At 43.9% G+C, this 23,398-nt stretch overlaps 1 protein-coding gene across 5 annotated transcripts in view; it reads left to right on the plus strand.

The window, feature by feature from the left end:
• Positions 1-1,133: 1,133 nt before the first annotated feature.
• The window catches only part of USP13 (ubiquitin specific peptidase 13), a 50,148-nt gene continuing 27,883 nt past the window's right edge, over positions 1,134-23,398 (plus strand). For 3 of the 5 annotated variants that reach the window (XR_009114897.1, XM_058031207.1, XM_058031209.1), the window contains exons 1-3: positions 1,173-1,286; positions 10,398-10,523; positions 14,549-14,609. Coding sequence is in view for 4 of the 5 variants with exons in the window: in XM_058031207.1 (XP_057887190.1) it covers positions 1,173-1,286; positions 10,398-10,523; positions 14,549-14,609 (301 nt within the window). In the remaining variant the exon portion in view is untranslated. Of the gene's footprint in view, positions 1,287-1,959; positions 2,042-10,397; positions 10,524-14,548; positions 14,610-23,398 lie in introns of those variants that run through there. The other 2 variants (XM_058031206.1, XM_058031208.1) reach the window with 2 other exon arrangements.

Here is a 23,398-nt window from a genome sequence, read left to right on the forward strand (position 1 = left end):
AAAGTTCACATCACCTCCTTGGAAGTGATCAATGAGTCCTTGGATATATTGTGGATGATGGGTAGAAGGCAACTCATCTGCTCTATGCATCTTCATTTTACATGGACTGATCATTTCTTTAATGCTGTTGCTGCCAGGCATATGTAGTGTTCTTAGTTACTGCTTGAAAACAGCAGCAATTTTTTTTCCCTATGAAGATCACTCTAATTTCTCTCTTCTCTGACATTATTCTTTCAAAGTGAAGAGCAGAGAGAAACACAGCAAAGGCCCAAAAAGGGCATTTTAAGATAAAGGCACTGCCTCTGAAGCCATGAAATTGGGGGCTGGCTCCTGGCACTGCCACAGGCTTTTTGGGCATCCCAGGCTGGGCATTCCCACACCGACCTCTTCTTCTGGAAGGTGGGGACATCCCAGCTGTCAGCACTGGTGGGACCTGCCAGAGCCACCTGTACCGCAATGAGGGGCTGAGAATGAAAATACAGAGGAGATTATTCTTACTGTGTGGATTTTATACAAACGTATATACATACACAGATATATATATACACATATACACATATATGTGTGTATATATATATATACATATATATATATATATACACACATATATATATGCACACACATATATGTGTACATTTATATACACATACATACACATATATAGATCTATATATCTATATCTACATCATGTAGATATTCATGTAGTCTTTAAAAGCTTAAAAATAAATAACAGAGCGTATAAAAGAGTGTTACCGGTGAGAGGGAAACCTTACCCGGGCTACCCGGTCACCCCAGGCACCGCGCCTCCGTGCCGCCCCGCTGGGAGCGAAGGTTTTCGGCGAGACGCGGGGCCCCGGCGGCGATCCCGCCCCGCTGCCCTGCCCCTCGCCCGCCCCCGCCGGGACCCCCGAGTGCCGCCGCCGCAGCTGGTGCCGCCGCCGCTGCCATTGGATTAAAAATAGCATCTTCCCTCCCCCTGCCCTCCCTCGGGCCCGGCTCCCGCCGCCGCCCTGCCCCGGGCCCGGCTGCCCGCCGCCTCCATCGCCCGCGCAGAGCGGCTCGGCAGGGAGGGCGGGCGGCCGGGAGCGAGGGCGGGAGGGCAGCCGGGAGGGAAGGGAAGGGAGGGAAGGAGGATGCAGCGGGCCGCGCTCTTCCGCGGCGGCGATGCGCCGATGGCCGCCGGGGACCTGGGCGAGCTGCTCGTCCCCTACATGCCCACGATCCGGGTGCCCAAGTCAGGGGACCGGGTCTTCAAGACGGAATGTGCCTTCTCCTACGACTCGCCCGTGAGTGCAGCGATCCACCCCCGGCTGCCGCCGCGGCCCCTTCCCCTCCCCGCCGCAGCCCCTCGCCCGCTCCCCGAGCCGCTGCCGCCCCTCGGGCTGCCGAGCCGCCCCCGGCCCTCCCTCCACCTGCCGCGGGCCCGAGCCCGCCGCTGCTGCCGGCCCGGGGGCGCGGCGCTCCCGCGCATCGTCCTTCCTGCGTTTGTTTGTTTATTTCCCTCCTTCGAGGCGCTCTGAAGCGGTTGCTTGGGCACGGGGATTTTGTGGTTTTGGGGAGGCTTCGCTGCTTGCTCTGCTTGTCGGGGTCTGTCTGCTCCACCCGGAGCGCTGCTTTTGCTTTCACACCGAGCTAGTTGAAAAGGGAGAGTAATGGCCTTCTCCTTGGTTTATTTTGGCGAGCAGATGTCAATTATTTTGCTTTCCTACTGCCTCTGTGCTCGTTCTATTCAAAATTTTCAGAGCCTTCCAAGGTGAAGGCTCATCCTGAAAATCAGCGTGAAAGTTGCCCTGAAACACTTTCTCCCCAAGGGTTTCAGTTACATCACTGAACTTCAATGGACTTGTAGTATTTCCCCACCAGCTTGGTTCACTTGCTGTTGGATGAATGTTTCATGTGCAGTAAACTTCCTCTGGTGTTATTTCCACCAGCATCCGCAGATTGCATGTGTTCCATGGCAGATCTGGGGCCTGACTCAGTTTTAAACTTCACTACTAATACTGGAAGCCTTCAGAAATGGGCAGTGCTTCGTAAGAAACAGGTGCTTGGAAATTAGACTTTATCAAAAGAGGTTGAAAATTTTATTAAAGGTTGCTTCTCCACAGGAAACTGATGTTTCCCAAAGGTGATTGAGCACTATATGTTGATGTTAATGTCAGTGGCAGCAATCAGAAGGAAGCTCATTGCAGTACAGATTATTCATTAAAAGATACCTTTCAGGCGCATTCTTTGATTTCTTCATTCCCTTTTTTTTGATAATTCCCCCTCTTTTTGATAATTCCTTTTAATACAGAAAATCAGGCTTGATTTTAAAGGTGACTCAGCTGTCTGGTGTTCGTCATGTCTTGTTGAACAGAGGTTATTTTTACCCACACTCTTCAGATCTCAAGTGTCACCCAGCAGCCCTGACTGTACTGGGAGCTGGGCTGATTAGAACTGCCAAATCGGACTCCACCGCAGAGGCGATAATTGCATTATATACTTAAGGAGGTTTTGGCGGGGGAAAATCAATACACCACATTCTTTCCTTCAGATTTCTGCTTGGGTGAACACATGGTTGATGTTTTTAGTAACACTTTCAGGCTTCTTCGATATTATGGTTTATAAAAATTTCTGTTAACAGGTAGGGAGGGATGTAAAGTACTACTACAGAGTAAAAACCAATCAATCACCATCCCCTGCAACAAGCCTCAACTGAACACAGAAAAAGCTGTGTTTAGCTAAACAATATGTTTGAACAAAACATAAAACATTTGAGGCAAACTTAACAGAAACTATGGATAAAAGTAGCAAAGGGAGTGGAAAGCAGCATGTATGATTATTTTTTTAACTAAAACAATTTTCATACTTTTGATATTATCTGGAAGAGATTTCAGATTTAGGAAAACGTTACCCTCCAGTGTAAAAACTTATTGTCTAAATTGTGTTATGGGCATTCACTGGGCAAAAAACTTGGCAGTACCAGTGAAAATAAAAGCAGTCCCAGTTTCTGTTGTTTCCCACAGCTTTTCAGCCCATACCACTCCTCTGCTTAGCTGAGTGAAAGATTTGCCTCAGATTTTATTTTAAATTTCCATATAATCTAATAGGTGCTTGGATATTGTTTGTAGGATGGAAATTCTAAGGGGCATATGTAATGTGTGCTTTCTTGGATAAAACACTGTAATTTACAAATTGAAATAGCAAAGCTGTGTTCTTGCAGTAATTCATTCAGAAGGAAAGTGAAAGGATACACACAGGTTGTTTCTTGGCTGAAGAGAGATGGTTACGTTTTGTAGCAGGTTGATTTTGTGACTTACGTTCTTAGGTTATCAATGTATTGCCTAAGTGAGCCTCTTCCTTTTGAGATACCTTCCTCTTAAGGTGTAACACTGTTGGTCCTGTTACAATGTTCAAGAATTAAAAAAACCCAAACGATTCTTGGTTTTATTAGCCATGCTAAAATTCCAGATTGCCTTTTTGCTGGAGGAAGTTTTTTCTCTTGTAAGAACATTTCTCAGTATTTCCTCGCATCATCTCATTTTGCCACTTTAAAATATGCTCCTTGCTACAGTTTAACTTCAGCATGTCATGTCATACGTGGCCAGGCCTCAGCTCTACAGTCAAGTGTCTTTAGCTGTGTTAACTGTATATTAATCCTTTTCCTGCAGGGATTGTTTTGATCTTTAAAATACACTGAAAACCATCAGTCCTGGGAGTGTTGGGGTACAGAGTAATGTTATTATTGTAGAGAAAGATGCTGCAGCAAATTTGCAAGGACCAAGCAGAGTGGAATGGTCAAAATCAGAGCTTTTCCTGCCAGGAGGTGCCAAGGAAAATGAGGTGCTGGGAGTGAATAGCTCCCTCTTCTACTTCCAAAGCTTAATGTGGTCTTTGCAGCCCTGTTTGTCCCTCTGTCAGCTGTGTCATCTTCCCTGGGTTTGAGTAGTGCATCTTCCAGTGGATACAGGCAGCTTCACTGATTGTTCTCAAAACTGGTTGAGGTTCCTTTTCCATGAGGTGTAAATCTTCCTTGGATGAAGATCTGAGAACAATGTCACCTTTGTGCTACAGTGAGAGTCATTAGCTGGGAGACTTCAGAAGGGAGAGCTGGAAGTACAAGTGGCTGTTTAGTGTGTTTGTTCCACGTGGATTAACTGTATCGTGGTGATCTTGTCAGAAAGGTGGTATTGTTGGAAATATAAACAGGTGAGAAATTAATGTGTTTAGATCTGGCCTTCTTCCAGTGGAACATACTGGGGTTGGTCCCTGGAAAGTTGGCAGGAGCAGGAGGCAAATTTCTTTGCACTTAAGAAACCTAGTGACACTTTTTTAGTTTTCTTGGCTTATAAAATGAGAAAATATGCCATTTATGATTTACATTTTAATTACTTTTTGAGATTTTTTGGTGTCTTCTAGAAAAACTGTGTTTCTCTGGTGAGGGCTCCTACTCCAGTTAGCCATTCCTTTGTACAGGAATTGAGGAGGGAAGGCAGTTTGCCTATAAAACACAAACCTGGCCTAATGTTGAGTATTGCTTCCTTCAGGGACTGACCCAGCAGCTGTGGGAGCCAACCACCACCCTGCAGCTTGGCTGAGAAAGTCCTGCACCACTCATTATTCAGATCTGAGGTGCAGTCATGCCTCCTGGTGACTTTTTCTACCTCTCCAACACTGCTGTAGGTTTCTTCTCTCCTATTTGTTCCACTGTGATGTCTCTTCCTCTTTTGATGGATGAGCCCAACTTGTGTTCAGTAGAATGCAGACAATATGAAGGTTGCATTAAATAATCTTTTGTTGCACCATTATTTTTTTTTAGAAGTATAATACTCAGCTTTGGAAATTCTGCCTTTTAATGTGATCTTGGTCTCAAAAACCTCTGATCATTTCATTTATCACAGAATTGTAGAGTCATAGAACATGCTGAGTTGGACAAGACCCATGAGGATCATTGAGCCCAACTCCTGGCCCAGCAATCCCACTATGTCCAAGCACTTCTTCAGCTCTGTCAGGCTTGGTGCTGTGACTTCCCTGGGGAGCTGTTCCAGTGTCCAACCACCCTCTGGATGAAAAACCTTTTCATATCCACCCCAAAACCTCCCCTGAGACAGCTCCATGCCATTCTCTCCATTCCTGTCACAGTGATTGGCTGTGAGAGTGACACATCTGGGGGAGAGACAACAGCTGGAAAAGGGATACAAACTGGAGCATAAAAGTGGCTTAATGTGAGCTATGGATGCTGCATGTGGCTGTGCCCTGAAACCTTGCCCACAAAGGGCTTTGGTGACAGCCCCAGCACAGCCCATGAGCCCGACACGGTGACAGCACCAGGCAGGCTGGCTCTGTAGAGTGCAGGACTGTGTTTGTTTGAGCAGCTGAAAGTTTGGCTTTGCTCTGCTGGAAAACCTTGCTGCTGACAACAGCTTCCTTTGTGAATCTTGCTGACTTCATTTTTGTGGCTTGGGAACTCTGTAATGGTTATGTTGGGACAATTCCCAAAGTCTGAGCTGAGCTGATGCTCTACTGTTGGTTGTGCAGTTGAGACTGAAATCCTTGAGAGACTGGAGTGTGTAAAGGATATTGGTGATTGTGTTGCATAAAACATTTTAGAAATAAGCACCTCCTGTCTGGCAGCTCCTTTGGTCAATGTTCCTTGAGGAAAATCAGGAAGTCACTGAGGCCCATGTCCGTGAGGGGTAGGCTTGGATCTTGTTTCTGTTGATGGAATGAGAGCAGCAGAGAAACATGGGGACTGAACACAATCCAGATGAGGATTTTGGCCTAGCTGCTAAATGACCTCCAGTTAGTGAGGCAATCAGTTGCTGGGTGCTGGGAAGAGTCAGAGCAGTGTGGCACTGCTGCTTGACAGGGACATGCCAAAGCTGTCACATGGGCAGGTGTTTTGCTGGCTGGAAGTGCACCAGGACACTCAGCTGGTTCACATCAGTTAACTCACTGCTCTTCTGAAGTTGGTGAGTGGTAACATCAGCAGAAGTTGTGCCTGCAGTGGCTCACACATGGGAAATAACTATGGTGCTTGGGAGAACAACCAGTGTGTGTGTGTGCATTGTGCATTTCCTTGGAGCTGATTTAAATTTGGATCTTACTAGCCCTTTCCTCTTTATGTGTCACTGACCATCCTGTTACCCAGAGTGGTGCTGGACAGGAATATTTTGGATAGCAGAGAGACCTGAATTCTGAGGTACCCAGAGTGTCAGAGGATAAGTACAGAAATGCAGATGAATGCTGGAGCTCTGCTGTGGAACCATCAGTTTTCCTCTCAGCTCTTCTCCCCAGATTTTCTGTTCTGGAAGCACAGCAGTCTTTTTGTGACCAACAGAGCTGTACAGCCAGGGTTCTGCACAAAGCAGAATCCCCACATCTCAGGTGGCACTGCTGGGCTGCAGAACTGGGCTGGAGTTTGGCAATCAGCCCTGGTGGATCTCAGGCACCCCTGCCAGGGGCTCACACAGCCTCACCTGGATAAGCTGCCCCAAACAGTGGGGAGGGATGGGTGGAAGTTCTCTATTCCTGGTTGCAGGTTAGAAGTGCTCCTGACCCAGCATTGCTTTTGCCATTGTATTTGCTCACTAACTGTGAAGCTTTGATCCTGCCTGTGCGTGTCACTTGTCCAGGACACAGCTTTGGAACTCATAGCACTGCTCTGGAGCCCAGCTGTGATTTATAGGTGGGTGTGAGCAGTCCGTGCGCCTCTTGGAGTGGAGGTTTGGGTTTGGTTTAGTGGCTGGCTGGCCCATACAGCTTTTTTCTTCCCAGGAAATGTTCTAAGTGCTCTACTGGGTTGGCCTTGTTCATGTGCTCATTCAGGAGCTACATCAGAAGTACCAGGAATCTTTGTAAAGCAATTGTGAATTTGCTTCTGGTGAAATATCCAGTGCTTTACAGTGCTTTTGTAAAGGCAGAGCAGGGGAAGGATTTCTTTTGCACTTCAAGTTAACAGTCCAATCACTGGGCCCTGTAATTTATTTCCTACTTCCACATCCTTTGTCCTTTCTTTCTCTACCCAGCCCAGCTCTTCTCTTCCCATCTCTCATCTCTCACCAGTTCCAGTAGTACCCGGCTCCTCTTCACTGCTTCTGTGTATTTTGACTTTAATGTTTGCATATGTCACTGTCCTTCCCTTCCTTATTCTGCATCTCCCTCTGATCCTTTTTTTACTGGATGCCCAATTTACCTGATGCTTTCTTTTAGTCACCATTACTTTCCTGTCACCTTTGGGTGACAGAGGGCAGTTTTCACACCACTGTTCATATCCCACATTTCTTTTGAATGTGACTAGATATATTCTTGGCCTTAGCACACATTTTTTGTGTTGGTGCCATCACCCTAGAAGTAACTACATTTACTGCAGTGGAAACTTAAAAATGAATTTTTGTTTGCTGGAGCCATCTCTTTGTCCTGTTGTGTTCAGCTGGTTGTCTGGGTTTGCTGGTGGGTTTTTTTTTCTCCTTGTTTCAATGTAGGTAGTACTGGTATATGACAGAGAGACAGGCTTTCTTTTTACTCTTCATTGTAAATTATTATTTCTTGTCGAGATGAATATTAAGTGCCAAAACATCTGCTGTTCTTTTTCAGCCTGTCTTGAAATAAAATATGTGTAATTTAGTTAGACTATTATGGGATCCAGTGCAATGTGTGTGTGTTAGGGATTTACAGGGATGGTCCTGTAACTTTTTCAAATATGTTAAAGATTGGATTGGAATTATACAGGAAGACTCTTGTGACCACAGCCAGATTAATTTATGGTGATTTCTGGTGAACAGACACCCTGAGCAGAGCCTGTAGCAGTTCTGTGTGGGCATGAATTTTGTAGAGAAACACTCCAATGGAAACCATGATAGAGTACACAAAGACAGTGATCCTGTCTCATAAGTGGCACCTTTTATTTTATATATGACAGGATGGATCACCTTTTCATTCGTGGAGACTGGTGGAGACTCCAGGTGCCATTTTGCTCTCTTCTGTGATATTGTCTTAGCAAATTTTGCCATTGTTCCAGAGGATCTACTGCAAACACCTGTGCATGAGGCACTGTCCCTGAGTGTGCAACTCTTTGCCACGTTAGGAGATCACCACAGCCCTCGTGTTTGTGCAAAGTCATTGTTGTCTGAGCCACAGCAGGAGCTGAAATTGCTAAACCCTAAATTTCCCTGAGGGATCTAAATGGTTGGTGAGGGCTGGTAATGGGATGGAGGCCATTAGTTCAGTCCTGATCAGGTTGGGGGTGTTTGGAAGCTGTTGGTGTCTGGTGCCATGAGCAGTGCAGAATGAGGTGAGCTGAATGTTTCCCTCTCTGAATTAAGCACCTGGCATGCTATGAGCACCTTGGCAGCAAAGAACAGGCAGAAATGCAGTGAGGAGCAATCCCTTTGCCTTCTGCTTAGAAGGTGAGAAGGCTGATCTCTTCTTGAATGGTCTTCTGGGCAGTGGTGGAGCCTGACCAAGTACAAGCTTTTGCCCCAGCAGTGCCTTTAGTCTGGAGTGATAAGGGAAGAGAATGTTTATACATTGCTTGATCCTGAACTTCACACTGCATGTCTGCTGCATCCTCAAGCAAGAATGAGGAGGGAAAATACCCAGCTAAAAGTTCCTGGTTTTGTCTGTCAGGAGAGGTTATGCTTTTCTGGTGTAGAATAGTGTCTCCAGTACTTCAGATAAGCTGCCTTCCTCCAGCATAAACTTTCACACACATCTAAAATGATTGTCAAATGCAAAGATTTACATGCCACAGACGATGTAAAATATCATTCCTTCCAGAACTGTTTGTCTGCTCAGTGGGGTTAAATTAACCAGCACAATGTTTGTCTTAGATCACAGTCAAGTGTTTTTTGAGCACCAAACAGGGGCCTAATCCTTTACTCAGCCATCTACAAAGGTGTCTTTTTCACACAGGCTTCTGTTTTACTTTGACCTTTTGGGCTTTTGAACAGCCTGTCCACTTCTTTCCAAGCTGTGGGAGAGAACGCTCTGCCTGTGCTCTCTTGGAGAAACATCTGTTTTGTTAGTAACCACAACCAACTTACTCAGACTCTACATTTAGCTCCTATACTGAAAGTGTCAGATTGTTGTCGTAGGCTGCCTCAGAAACGGTTCAGTGGTCTCTTGGATTCCTTCCAGAAAATGAGAGAATGATCTCCAAGAAAACAAAACTTCAAACCAAGTTCCTGAGACCTAGAGTGACAACACTGTATGTTTTTATTTAGACTGAGTACCTCTAGGATCCTCTTGTAGAGGACACATCCGTGACTTTCTCACAGAAAGAAGTAATGCAGAAGGATTTTGGAATGCAGGGTAGAAGAGCAGGCAGCATGTATGTGTCTGATATGATTTGCTTCTGGAGATAATGATCCTTACTTTCATATATATATTTATCATTTACTTCTGAGGCGCCTGTGAAGGAGTGTAGTTCATGTTGTTCTTTGGGGAATTTAACACAAGATGTTCTGTGCTCTGCAACGGCACAAACACGCTCACAATAGAAGGAAGGTCACAGAGCTTCTGAAAGGCTCAATCTTTGTTCTGCACCACCTACTCAAAACAATACATGTTAGAGGGCTTGGAAAAATTGATCCAACACCAATGAGCAGATGACTGAAAGTCCTCCTGGCAGTCTGATGTAGGAGAGATCCTAGAGTGGTGCTAAAATTGAGCAAGACTCTGGTAACAGCCAGCATCAGTTTTAAGGAGAGCAAAAAGTGGTGCCAGCTTACATTACTGAAATGTCAGCATTTGTGATCAGCACTAGGAGTATATATATATATCTTCATATTCCCTTTTAATGCCCTTATCTCCAAGCTCTGTATTGCATGAATGGAGAGGTTCCCTGATGGATACTGAAGAATGCACACAAAACATTTGTCAAGTTTCTGTTAGCCAGTTTTAAGGGCTGTGAGGTTGCTTGAGATCTTTTTTTCTCAGACAAAATTGTGATCAATTGAAGAAGTTGTGGCAGAGTCCCTGGACCATCAGCTCTGCTGTGCTTCAGGTTTGGAATGATGTTCTTGCAATCAAATGCCAACAAGAAATTCTGCTATTTCAAAGAAATGCTTATGCTTATTTCTATGCTTTACAAATTTCTGAGCCTATGAACCTCTGTGGGTTGAGCACTCAAGTGGAATTTTTCAAGACTAACTTCTAGAGTTCCAATTTGGACACTCACTAATCTGTAGTTACAAAATAACTAATTTCAAAAGTTTCTATAGGCTGTGGGATATGTGTTATGATATGTGATGTGATGGGGAAGTTTCTTAGGGGACTGATGGTGTAAACACCATAATATGCTATGAAAGCCATATTTAACGTGTTTGCCTGGTAACAGAAAGGGTTTGCAGTTCTTGGGGGTTTTTTCTGTGAGCTGGGTCGTTCCCTGCTGTAAGTGTTTGTGCCTTTCCTTGCAGGACTCAGAAGGAGGTCTCTACGTGTGCATGAACACGTTTCTGGGATTTGGAAGGGAGCACATCGAGCGGCATTACCGCAAAACGGGGCAGTGTGTGTACCTGCACCTGAAACGGCACCTGAGACAGGTGAGACCTGTGCCTTCCCAGGAGCCACCCAGCCCTGCTGCTGGCTCCTGTGCTCATCTGGGTCATGCATTTCAGACACACACCGAGTCCTGCCTGACTGAAATGCACACGTTCACATTTGGGGCTGGATATCAAATCCCAACCAGTCCTACAGCTTCAGTTCTGGGATGAATCAAAAGCCCTAAAGAGTCAGACCTTAAAGGCAATTCCTTCCTGACTTCCACTGATGTTTTTCACTTTTAATTTCTGTATTTCACATACATATTGTCTGCATGTTATGTGCACATTTTACATAGCTAAATATTTTCTGAAACCTGCCTTTCAAGTGTACAATTACTGTAATAATTGAATTACTGGATTTGGCTCAGATTTGGCTGGAAGCCGCTGATTTCTATTTTTGATATGAGGCTTCATCTCAGGGTGAAAGGACTCCTTTTCATCCTAAGATTCCTGTGCAGTTAAGCCTTGAGCAGGTCTGGGATCTTAAGCTTAGCTTAAATGAATGCTGGATTCTAGAGACACACACTGGCCCTCATTTAGCCTTTCCCCACACATGGGTGTGCACATACAGCCTCATGTTCACTGCTCTTCCATACCATCACTGCATATCAGCAGTCACTTATAGCCTGTGCTGTATAACCTCTGCTTGTCTGTGGTTTGTCTGGCATCTTTAAAAGATTCTTAATTACTTCTGACCTGAGCTATAAGGAAGGCACTGGGTTTGCTTATAGCTCATTCTCCCATATGCTCTGTCTCTGTTGGCAAGTTGGAGGGCTTAAAAGAGCTGCTTGGAGTGGATTAGAATCCTTGTTTCTCACTCTCCAGCAATGCTTCCCCTGGCTGATGAAGGCCTTGAGTTTCATAAAGTGCCCTGACCATTTACCTTATTGCCAGTAGAGGAATGTTCATATTTTACCAGAATTACAGTGAGGTGGATTGCCTATCTTCCAAGATGAGATGGTAAATGATATTTGTTGTACTTTAGAATTGCCTTTCCTTCTAAGGGCAATACCAACATTTTCCTTCACTCTGTTAACTGAGTTTTTGCAGAGCCTACTCTGGTTTTAGCAGTGGTTCTTCTGACTGAATTTAACACTCCTGAAAGATGCTATCTAGAGACAGGTGGGCAAAAATCCTGTCAGCTTTCCTTGTACATGACATTCTTCCATAAGTTCAGGTAAACTGGGGTTAAAATGAGAACTCAAAAATTCCTTTCCTGGTAAAGATTAGGCTGAAGAACGCCAAAATGGAGAAACAAATATCCCAACTGTTGTTTGGTGTTGCAAATCCCTTTGATTGAAGAAGTTCAGTGGTTCCTGTTTTTCTCTGGGTGAATCATGATGCAGCAGAGGGGCTGGCTCTGTGCTGGAAGGTGGCAGCACACTGGTTCTCTGGGTCATGTGGCAGGAAACAGGGTTTGGCTACACAGTGCAGGTGAATATTGCATCATCTAATAAGGCTCATAGCCAGGATTCCTCATATATTAGCTGTGGATTTCTTTTTTTTGCCATGACTGTTTGCTTCTTAAGTGCCATCCATGTTTTCCTTTGAGCAATGTGAAACATCAAGTGTTTTATGAAGTGTCTGGCACATGCTACATTGTGGTTTTGGTTTTGGAAGCCAAGCTTTTAATGGTGTAGGATACAGTAAAGCCAAAGGCATTGGATGTGCTATCTTAAGATTCTTATAGTGAGGCTGCTATTCCTGCCTGTGGTTCCCTTGGCATCATCCTTGCAGAATGCACTGCATTGCTGCAGAAATCCCAGGTTGCTTCCCAAGATGTTTGGAATAAATGTCATTTGTGTATCTTGTCACAATTCAATTAGAAAATAAGGGTCACATCTTCAGCCTGCTGGCTCAAGGGGAGCTGGAGCATCTGCCCATGGCAGCTCAGCACTAGAGGCCTCTGCTGAATCATCAGAGATGGGCACAAGTTATGGAGCACCCCCGGTAAATTTCTTAGCTAAATAAAGCAAATTGATTTTTATTTTTCCTTTTCCACAGTATTACATTCATCAGGATTTTTAAATCAGCCTCTTTGTAGTGCATGACTTTATTCAACTGCCTGGCTGCTGTTCATTTCCAGGCAGAGCTTCAGCTTGGTGCTGTAGTGATACCTCAGCCCTGTTGAAAACCCTGGGCAGAGAAGCACAAAGATTTCCTGCAGGGAGAGGTTTCTGGATGCTATCCAGGGATGATGGTGTTACAAAAAGTGAGAGACAGCAGAACAGGCTGCACTGTCACCTTGTCCAAGGAGCATCACAAATAGAATTTAGTATCACTGCTGATGCCTCATGTCACTCCCATTTGTTGGGTGTGTCACATCTGTTAGAAAAAAATAAAGGGTTTGTGAATGGAGAATGTTTTCAGTGATTTCTGACAAGGTAAGAAAAAGACTGTCAGGTTGTGGGTGTTTTAGGAGTATTGAGGAGCTTTGATTCTGATGTATTTTTACTTGGAAAAATCAAGCTGAAATCATTGTCAGCCTGAGTTAAATATAAGCACTCCATGTGAATTCTTTCTCTTTGCAATCTCTAGTCTTCATAACTTTCACAATATCACACTTGGTGACGTCAGAATTCAACTGGAGTTTCCTAGTATTGGAAAAAACATTTTTTTTTTTAGTTCTGGAAATATAATCCTTGGAGAATGTGTAATTTATTCATAATGTATTTGCAATTGGGTTATGTTGTTTCTTGCTGCTGCTTTTTAAAAAAGATTTAAAATACATTTAAAATAGATTCCTGGCTACTTCCTTTCCACTTGTTAAATTCCAGTAGCATTAAAGAAAGAAATATTCTGCATGCTTTTTCCAGTTCATTGAGGAATTTTTATTTTAATTTGAACTGCTGGAGTTGCAAGCCTGACTTTTCCCTAGGGCTTTTCTATGTGGATAATGGATTCTGTTCTTAAATGCAGCCAAGGGGCGTTTGTCAGCATCTGCTCTTTCTAAGAATGGAAAATTTTCCTATGGTGTATAAGACCCCACTGATGATTAAAGCAGTTTGCTGAGGCCAAAGCTTTAGTTTACACGGTGAAGGGAACCACCCAAAATATGTGACCCTTTTGCCTGTGAAGGGGCAGAGGCAAGCATGAACTTTCCCTGTGGGCTGACAGGTTCTTGGCTGCTTTCTCTCCACCTGTTGTATCCCAATATTATTATTAACAAAAAAAAAAAAAAAAAAGTTGCCTAACAACCTTGCCAGTTACACTAACATTACACACTACATCATGCATCGTGTTGGCACCAAGTAGCCACAGAGGCTTTTTTGATTTAATTTGATTTAATGGTGCTGTTTAATAAACAGCTTAAGGAATGAGTGCACTGGCTTTGACATTTCCTCAGTTACTTGTGTTTTCCCTTGTAGTCTGAGGTTTTCTGAACTGGAAAAGTAATGAAACTTCAACTCATTTGGAAGTTACTGTTTTCTGCAATGGTGCTTAAATTAAAAAATACAGTCAAATCTCCCAGTAAGCAATTGCTTGAGTGTTGTCGAATTTCCTCCATACTTTCTAATATTTGGAAAACATGGTGGTAATTTGGATTAATGGAAGCAGGTGTAGATCCTGATGGAAAAGGCATTTTTTTTCTGGATAGAAGAAAATTAACCTAACTAACAGATCAAAGCAAAGTGGTCCTACTGGAATCAGTTGTGAAGGGTTGAATCCTTTATGCAGATAATCACCTTTTCTTCTCTCTAACTCGGCTTTAGTCACTAAGAAATACTGTTGGGGATCTAGTGGGGAGAGGTTTGAGAGGTGCTGGGTGTCTCTGCCTTGGTGACAGAAGAGCTGCCACCCCTGGTGGCCGTGGGACACCTTCTGATCAATGCCAGCAAGCCAAGAGTGAAGGACTCAGGTGGAGGCTCCCTCTCCATGGGGTGCTGACGAGTGCCAGAGTCAGAGGAGAGCCAAGAGCATTTACAGCCCTGCTCACCAAGGGCTGGGGCTTGATGGGAGGGGTTGATGCAGATTTACTCGTGTCCCATTGATGGATTTTTAATTGTTTCTTTCTCTCTTTCCAGAAGGTGCCAGGAGCATCTGGAGGAGCTTTACCAAAAAGGAGGAATGCTAAGCTATTTTTAGGTATTGTGAGCAGCTGCTTTCACACAGTCCTTTTCTGACCCTGTCTGCGTGTGGACTTGGGTTCTGCCCACCATTGTGTCTGGCTCTGGGGCTCCTTTTGGGTTTTCATTTCCTGCTGTTTGTTTTGGTTTTCTTGTTAACTTCTGGTTCTAGATTTTAAAGGTTTTCCAGGCAAATAAGTAATTCTTAACTGTTTTGGCGCATAATGAATGATGTGTTTATATATACATGAAACGTTTTAATGTAAAATAGATCCTTGGCTACTCTGAAACAGCCTAGGCTTTGAAAGGCACTTTTTAGCTAATTCTGTCAATTCTCTCTCAGGAATTTCCAAAAAGCACTCTTTTATTAGAATGTTGGCCCATACTTAATGTTTAGATTTATTAGGGCCTCAGTGTGGCTCTGTCCTGCTCAGCAGCTGGTCATAGGAAGGGTTGTTACCATTTTTAACTTGTTACACAGGTAAATGTTCTTCAGTGATGTTGTGGTCTCTCCTGTAAAGAACACAACTGCACATACACCATGAGCATCTCTAATTCTGTTATGTCCACAGTTCTATTCCCTTGCTTCATGGAAAGCAGTTTTCTTACCATGCCCATATCATCCAAAATCCATTTATTCAGATTACCCAGAAAACCTGAGGGACTCATAAATATGGATGAGGAGAATGTGATGAAAAGCCTGGATTCTCTCTTCTCCCACAGCTTGTGGTGTTTCTCCAATTCATCTATTATTTATTGTCTCTGTATTAATAGTGAATAGTGAATTTTTCTTCAGGTAACAAAAAGGTGAAATGTTTTCTTTACAATTGCCAGCTCTTATGGTTAAAGAGAAACAATAGAATGACCTTCTGCTGGAATTGCTTTGATCTGTGGAGTGTGTCCCTAAGAGTTCTTTGCAGGTTGTGATTGATTAAATTGTTGTTGTTAATGTAAATAAGTCTTGCAAGGAGGGCCGACAAAGAAAAAAGACTGAAAATGAGTCATAAGAAAGTTAAACTTGTAGGAAGAGACTGTTACATCACAGATGCTGCTCTAAATGCCATTTACTGCCAGTTTACATTGAAAATCGTGATTTTCACTGGATGCTTATAGAATAATTCGTTCAGAAACAAAGCTGCAGTGCAGCAGTGGTTGCAATGTGAGTGTAAATACAAAGTACAAAAGCACATTGAAATTTTGTTCTTGCTGATCTTCTGCATACACCTGACGGTTCCTGTCACCGAGGTGAGCCAGCACAAAGGGTACCAGCAGAGGGTCTCTGATGTGCCACATTGAAATCCTCAAATTCCACCCTTGTGCATGAGCATTTTGTTCCCTCCGAGCAGGTCCTGAGCAGCAGTTCCAAGGGAGCTCCTGAGGGCAGTGCAGTTTCACTGGGGTGGGTTTAGGACATGGATCTATCACTGTTTCATCCAGCACTTCTGGAATCTAATGCACTTTTGAAAATGTATCTCATCTGGTCTGTTGTTCACGGCAGCCTTCATTGCAGCCCCTGGTGTCAGGTCTGCTCTGTTCCTGGAGACAGTACTTCCATGCTTCCAAATGCATTGTGGCCACTTCTTTGGATCAGCAGATGTTGCTGGTTTTGGCCATGCTTAAAGCAAAGAACAAAGAATTGTTCCTGTCCTTGTTCACAGCTGGGGAAGCAAAAGCACAGAGAGGTAGCTGATTTGATCATTTCACATGTGACAGCAGCAGAGGTGGTTAGCAAAATTTGGTGTCTTATCTCTTAATCCAACACATTTTTCATTGGTTCAGAACTGCTGATCTCATCTAAAGAGGTTGTTTTAATTCTGTCTTTCTTCTTGTGACCTTGGGCACTGTCACAGAATGGTTGGGGTTGGAAGGGACCTCTGGAGATCATCAAGTCCAATCCCCTGCTGGAGCAGGTTCATGTAGAACAGGCTGCACACAATCCTATTCAGGCATATTTTATTATCTCTAGAGAAGGACACCCCATGAGCTCTCCTGGCAGTCTGTTCCAGTGCTCTGCCACCCTCAAAGTAAGGAAGATTTTTTTCATATTTAGATGTAACTTCCCATATTTCAGTGCCTTGTCCTGTCACTGGGCACTGCTGGAGAGAATCCGGCTCCATCTTCTTGACAGCTGCCCTGAAGATGTTCTGTGCCCTGATAAGATCCCCTCTCAGTCTCTTTTCCAGGCTGAACAGGCCCAGCTTGTCCCCTTTAGAGAGATTCTTCAGTCCCCTAATTATCTTTGTAGCCCCCCACTGGACCCTCTGCATTCCCTGTCTGCCTTGGGCTGAGGAGCCCAGAACTGATGGAATGCTCCAAGTGCAGCCCCACCAGGGCAGAGCAGAGGAGGAGGATGATCTCCCTTTGATCTGCTGGCCACACTGTCCTTAATGCCCCCAGGATACCTCTGGCCTTCTTAGAGCACACAAGGGCACATTGCTGGCCTGTGGTGAATTTATCCTGGCTGTATTTATCACACCAGGTATGTGACCTGCCAGGTAGGGCTTGCCCTGGCAGACAAAACCAGACAAGGATCAGTGCCTGGCTCCAGCATCCCTCTGTTCCTACATATCTATCAATAATTCCCTGAAGGCCCAGAGCTTTAAGCTTTGTGTACAAAGACAATCCAGTTTGGGCATTTGTTACATTGCTTGTTATAATCCTCTTTGATGTAAAACTATTAAAGATACTAAACCTTTTCAATCTCCTTAGTATTAGGAAAACATCTTTTGGATGCTCACTGATTACTTTCTAGCACTGCTGCTATCTAGTAAATAGAAACACAGGCTGCTTGGGCCAGTCAGCTGCAATGTTTATCTTTCCCTAAATATGGGAAGATTCACAGCAAAGTGTGTGTGCCTTGCACATGTGCATTGGTTTCTGGGCATGTTTTGGTTTGGTTTTCTTTGGAGAAGGCTGGAGGGAGTTGGCTGTGAGTGTTCTGTGTAATCAGGAAGCGTAGCAGCATTGTTTATTGAAATGTATGAACTGCCTTTAATCTGGCTGGTTTAGGTGTTGCTAGACAGTGTGGACATGACAACTTCAGCTCAGACTGTGCAGTGTTTCAGGGAATTTGGGGTGATATTGAAAGCAGACTGTCTGTCTTAGTGCCTTTTATGTGAATAAGAAAAACTCAGTCTATGGGGTGTATTGTGATCATCCTTATGAGCTTCTGATCAAAAGGGGTAGAAGAATTAGGGGGAAGATTCTTGTGCTGAAGGGATTGGAGGTCCAATTTTTACCATAATTACCAGTAGAGTAGAGTCCCCCTCTATTATATTATCCCAGGAGTTACCAGCAGAGTCTTTCAGAATGTTCTAATTATGAAGAACAATGCAATGTAAATAGTCTGGAAAGGAGTCGAAAACTGGAGAAACTGAGTTGGCTGGTTGATTTAAAATTACCTAGAGTTAAATTTAAAAGTGATTTTTAAGGTGTTACTGAGTAACTAAACAATAGATGAAGCAGTTGAAAGGTGCAAAGAGTACAAGAGAGGTGCTTGGACTGTGTGTGCACAGAGATGTGGTCCCAGTTGCTGTTGCTGCTCAGAGAGATGGTTCTGAGAGAGAGATAGGGTGAATGGTTCTCTGAAATGTCAGCTCAGTTGTCAGCAGCAGTGGGAGATTTAAGTGGAACACCAGTAAAGGAACACTTTATATTTTGTTCTCTATCATTTTGCTTTATAAATATAAAGCAAACCTCTCTTTTGAGTAGCAAAACTGCATCTACACACAGTATTTCCCCCTATTTCCTTCTCCAAAACCAACCAGCAAACACCATTCTCCCTTCCCCCAGCAAACAAAACACCTCAGGCAGATATTTGAACTCTGCATTGAGGGAGGAATCACCCCATTTTTGCCTGATTCTGGTTCCCTCCTCCTGAGCATCTGTTGGTCCATGCCAGAGCCTGGACTCCTGACTGTACAGACCTGGCAGAGTGACTGTCATAAAACTTGTCCCTAGACAGATGTCCTGTCTCAGATTGGTTCCCAGAGCATCATCTGCCACTGCAGCAAGCTCTGGCAGCTCTGTTTTGAGCAAAGTCAGGACTAACTCAGACCATCAATTAAAAGTGTTTTGAAGTCCTCAGATGAACAGCTCTGTCAGCAGATCTGTGATTGCTGCAGGGGAGAGTATCTGTGACACTCAGCGGGTCTCAGGACACCTTGGAAAGGAAAACTTCCACTTGGAGAGTCTGGGAGAACTTGTGAACTTGCTGAGCTTTTCCTGGATGGCACCTCCCTGCTGATGGCAGAGGATGGACTCATGGCTACTGTTTCCAAGTGTAAAGACCACTCTTAAGAGTGGCTGTGCTGGATTTGACCACAGATTCGCTTTGTCTCTCCCAGGAGCAGAACCCTGTTTGCAGTAAGGATGTTTTTGTTTGGAGAGCTTCTAAAGAGGGCTTTTACCATGAGTGGTTAAAGTTTATATTTATGTGAGTAAGCAGAAATAGAGTATCTGTATCTGTGAATGAAAACTTGGGATGTAGGGGGACTTAAGCATTTCCTGACAATATTTCTGCAATTTAGCTCAGTAAAATAGTGCATATTTCCCTGCAGCAGCAGCAGAACTGATTGGTTGTTGCTTTTTAGCTTTGCCATGTATGCTTGAATTGAGTGCAGGATGGTGAGCAGATACTTACACTAACAGGTTCTTAGTAGTTTGGTAGTTTGGGTAGAACTGTGAAAATTAGACTAGATTAACACAGGCTAATGCTGCTGTCAAAAACAGTTCTGAATTTGAATTTTTATTATTTAATTTTGCTTGCTTAACATGTGACTATCCTAGAAATGCAAGGGATGAGGTCTTACCTAGTAGTAGAAACAACATAAAAATGCATTGGAGATGTAGCAAGCAATTTGAATGTTCTTTACAAGTAGTGAATCAGCTAAGTGATCTTTGTAGAAAGTTTTCCTTTTAATTTTTCTGCAAAGGAAAATGTTATGACTGGAAAAAATTTTTTAAAAAAATCTTCTGTTTTATAATTAATCTGATGAAGCTAATATTAAAAAAAATAACTGAGTAAAACAAAACAAATGCATGAAAACAAATTAACTGAGTAGCTTATAGTTTGTAAAGTGCTGCTGCTGCAATTCTCTATTATTTAGAGGCAGGAAGAAATGATTTGATTTAAAGACCCAGGTTTCCCAAGTCAATATGAATTTGTCCATTGCTTTCAGCGAGAGCAGGATCAAGCCCAGATTCCTAAGATGTCATTCTAGGGTTTCAAAATCAGTTGTAGACTTGCTAGTCAACACCCTCATTCAATTTTCACGTTTGCATTCCCTTTCACACGCACACAGACACATCCACATGCGCAGGAAATCCTCTTTGGGGGTCCTGTCTGGAGTCTTTTATGCCCCTATTATTAGTGCAGTCAGTTGGTAACTTGTCTAAATCTGATCTGGACACATCCACTCCTCCTCTTCCCCTCTGCTGGGTTGGTTTACATTACAGTAGTGTCTCTCCCAGCTGCTGTTTTCAGTCACTTCAGCAGCAGCACATTCTCACCGTCCCTCAGTGATGCCTTGTGAGGTGCAGTAAATTTACTCTACTGACCACTCACCCAAAATATCAGTGCCAGCTGAGCCTCTGCTTTGAGGTGTCTGCTGCTTTGCTTTGCCTGCCCTCCCAGCACAGCACTGGCAATCTGTGGATGTTTGGTTTTGGTGGCCAAAGAGCTGAGCTGAGGGTCTCAGTAACACCAGAAAGGTGTTACTCCACTGGAAGGGAAGCAGTGTCCTGTGGGCCTTGTCCATCAAGGTGTCACTCCTTGGAAGGATTACAAACTGGCTGGTTGTCTTGTGGCTCAGTCTCAGAACTGAGTAAAGTCCTTTTATTTGCCTTCTACTCACAGTGCATCTTGGAAGATCATCCTTGGTCAAGAAACAACTATGGATGAAGTATAGTGCTTGAAAGTTCATGCTTTTCCATATCTTTAGTGGTAGAGTAATTTTTAATCAAATATGTTCCTTTTTCATGTAGATTTCACCATGCTTCTCTTTTCTGTAGTTACTCTTAGTCCTCCCTAAAATTCTGCACTATAAACTACCTGCAGACTGCACATGATGGCCAGTGGCTTCAGGGTCAAATTCTGTCCACATTTAGTGTGGGCTCCATTGCCTTCTAAAGTCACAGTCATCTGCTTTTTTTTGTTTCTGCCCTCACGCTTTCTTAGCCTTGCTGGCCCTTGCACAGACACAGAAAATATAATGCAGGTACAATTTCTTACCAAACTTAACAGCTATGTCTCTCAAGCCAAGATTTAAACATATGAGTGGTGATCTGGTGTTTTCAGGTGACATCATAAAGGGGTCCCTCTGAGTGTCCCTAAAAGGGATTAGTTTATATGGTCACCTGCTTTGTATGGAGAGATTTCAGTCTGTGACCTTAGAAGTCCACTCCACTCTTGTGTGCCGGACCTGCACCCTGAGAAACTGTCTTCAGAGCGATGTTTTGAATCCTCATGGTGTTTCCAGGGCTGTTATGAAGCTTTGTGTATCCTTTAAAATAACAAGTGGGTGCTGCCGTATCGGTGTGTCAGGCAGAAAGAGTCCCATGCTGATGGGACACTGTTTTCTGCTTTTCTGCTGGTATGAATGGCATGAAGCCTGAGCAGTAAAAAGGAAATTCCCTTCCCTGCCCATTGCCACAGGAGGCTGGTGCTGCTAAGCGTGTCAAGTCCTTAGATGACTGCAGATGATTGCTAATAGGATCCTCTGTCTTTCATGCCTGGATCACTGGTTCAGATGCAGGTCAGGCCAGCAGCGCTGAGTCTCTGCAGCTTGGCTGCTGTCTGCGTGGGCAGATGAGCTGCAGTGTGTGTCTGAATTTTGAACACAGGCAACCGTATCATTGCTGTTTCTGCAAGGGGCTTGCATTTGCTTTAAGTCCATGTCCAGAGCACAAGGCAGTGAAGATCAGCGGGTGTCACACACGTCCCCAGAGCCCGCTGGCCGCTGTGAGCTGGTGCCAGGTTCCCTCTGGTGGCTGAGGCACTGTGTGACCACAGTTCACTGCCTCCAAACCTGAGCTTTTATCCTCTCTGAGGAACCTCTCTCCCGTTTAGAAGGTGGTCAGTACTTTTGGCTTTGTTGTGCTGGCCACCATCTCATTTCTGGCATTAAGTGAAAATCCCCTGAGATGTGTTGCCGTGTGTGCCATCAGCTTGGAGATCCTCAGTTTCCTTGTTCCACTGAGCTGTTAAAAACTGCAGCTGTGGAGATTCACTCTTGTATCAAGCTGTAATACAAACTGAGAAAGAAGCCTGGAGTAAAGTGAGGGATCATTATGAAAATGGTGTGATTTGGGGAATTAGTAATGAATTAATATGTTCTCTAAAAATGTCATGCTTTCAGTGTGAGAAAATGTTCTTGCTTTTGTGTCTGTGTTGAGCTGATGAGAAAGGGCCTTTTTTTGGTTGCTGGTGAGAGGGAGTTCATGGTGCTGGAAGTCACTGACAGTGGGTGCTGTCACCTCAGGACTGCTGGTGCAGCAGGTGAGCCAAGAGTTGATGTTCCTCTCAAGAGCTGTTCTTTCTTTCCAGGTCAAGCTAAAATATATTTTGATACTTGTTTTATCATTTGGGTTGCTCAGTCTGTTACTGCTCTCTGGGAGCTCAGTTTTCTGAATCTGGCTTCTGTCATCCTCACCTCTGTCCCAAACATACATTTGAGATTTCAGGCATTCCCAGGGTGCAGTGGTTGCTGCCAATGCTCGTTTAGAATCGAGTGACTCATTAAGCATCTGCTTGTACTAGGGGGGGAATTTAGAGCCAGCTTTGGCTACTGCTCACACATCTCTTTTTTTGGTTGAACCTTGAGAAGGATCCAGAAGATCCCATTGTTGCCTGGGCAATTCTTGCAGTTGAATCTTGCAAAATTTCTGACACATGCATGTTTGGTTTTCCATTTTTCATTTGTCCTAGGAAGAACAGAACAAGGTTTTACTCAGTCTTGTCACTATGTGATAATTAATTAATTATTATATTTTTTCATGCAGCTAGAGACACAAACACTAGCCATTTAATTCCCAATATACCCTCCTGCTTTTCTATGGGTCCACATATTTCTGGACAAACATTTTAGCTGATGTTGCTTGGTCGAGGCTCATGTTTAAGAAAAGAGGTCCTTCTTAGACTAGAAGGAAAATGTACACAAGCACAGTGGAAGGCTTGATCTTCAAAGGAAAGCTTTAGTAGCTAATGAGTGCTTTTTAAATAGATAGTTACTCTGATTAAGGAGTGGAGTTAGCAAGAGAGGGATATTGTTGGTGTTACTGTGCATGCTGTAGCTATTTGAGACTGTGGATGAGACACAGGAGTACTTCCAGCCATGGACATCTTTCTGGGAGGAAAGGCCACAGGTCCAAGATGGATGGGAGCCACAGCACGTTTCAGACAGGTCTGTGATCTGGAAAATATGGGGTGCTCTTTTTATTTGTCCTCTGCAGTTTGGGCATGTGCAGTGCAACCTGGCCTCCATGCTTTATAGCATTTCAAGATTTTGGGTAAAAGGCACAGCAGTATGGCACCCTGATTTTTTTCAAAAGGAGCAAAATTTTGTTTGCTGCTTTGCAGAATGCAATGTCTGCAACAGTGCACTGCTTGCAGAGAGGCCAAACCAACTGTACCTGTGATTCGGGATGGCATTAAGTGGAGATTTTGGTCCTCAGAACATTCTCTTGAAGGACGGTGAGATTTCAGTTTAGATCAGGCTTTCACAAATATTTCTAGCTAGAGAAACCACTGGCTGATGGCAGGCAAGCAGTGTTTATGGTGGTACCCCTGTCACAGTTTTGGAACCTGGA

This window comes from Melospiza georgiana, chromosome 10, assembly GCF_028018845.1.
Source record: "Melospiza georgiana isolate bMelGeo1 chromosome 10, bMelGeo1.pri, whole genome shotgun sequence".
In the NCBI taxonomy this organism is placed as follows: Eukaryota; Metazoa; Chordata; class Aves; order Passeriformes; family Passerellidae; genus Melospiza; species Melospiza georgiana.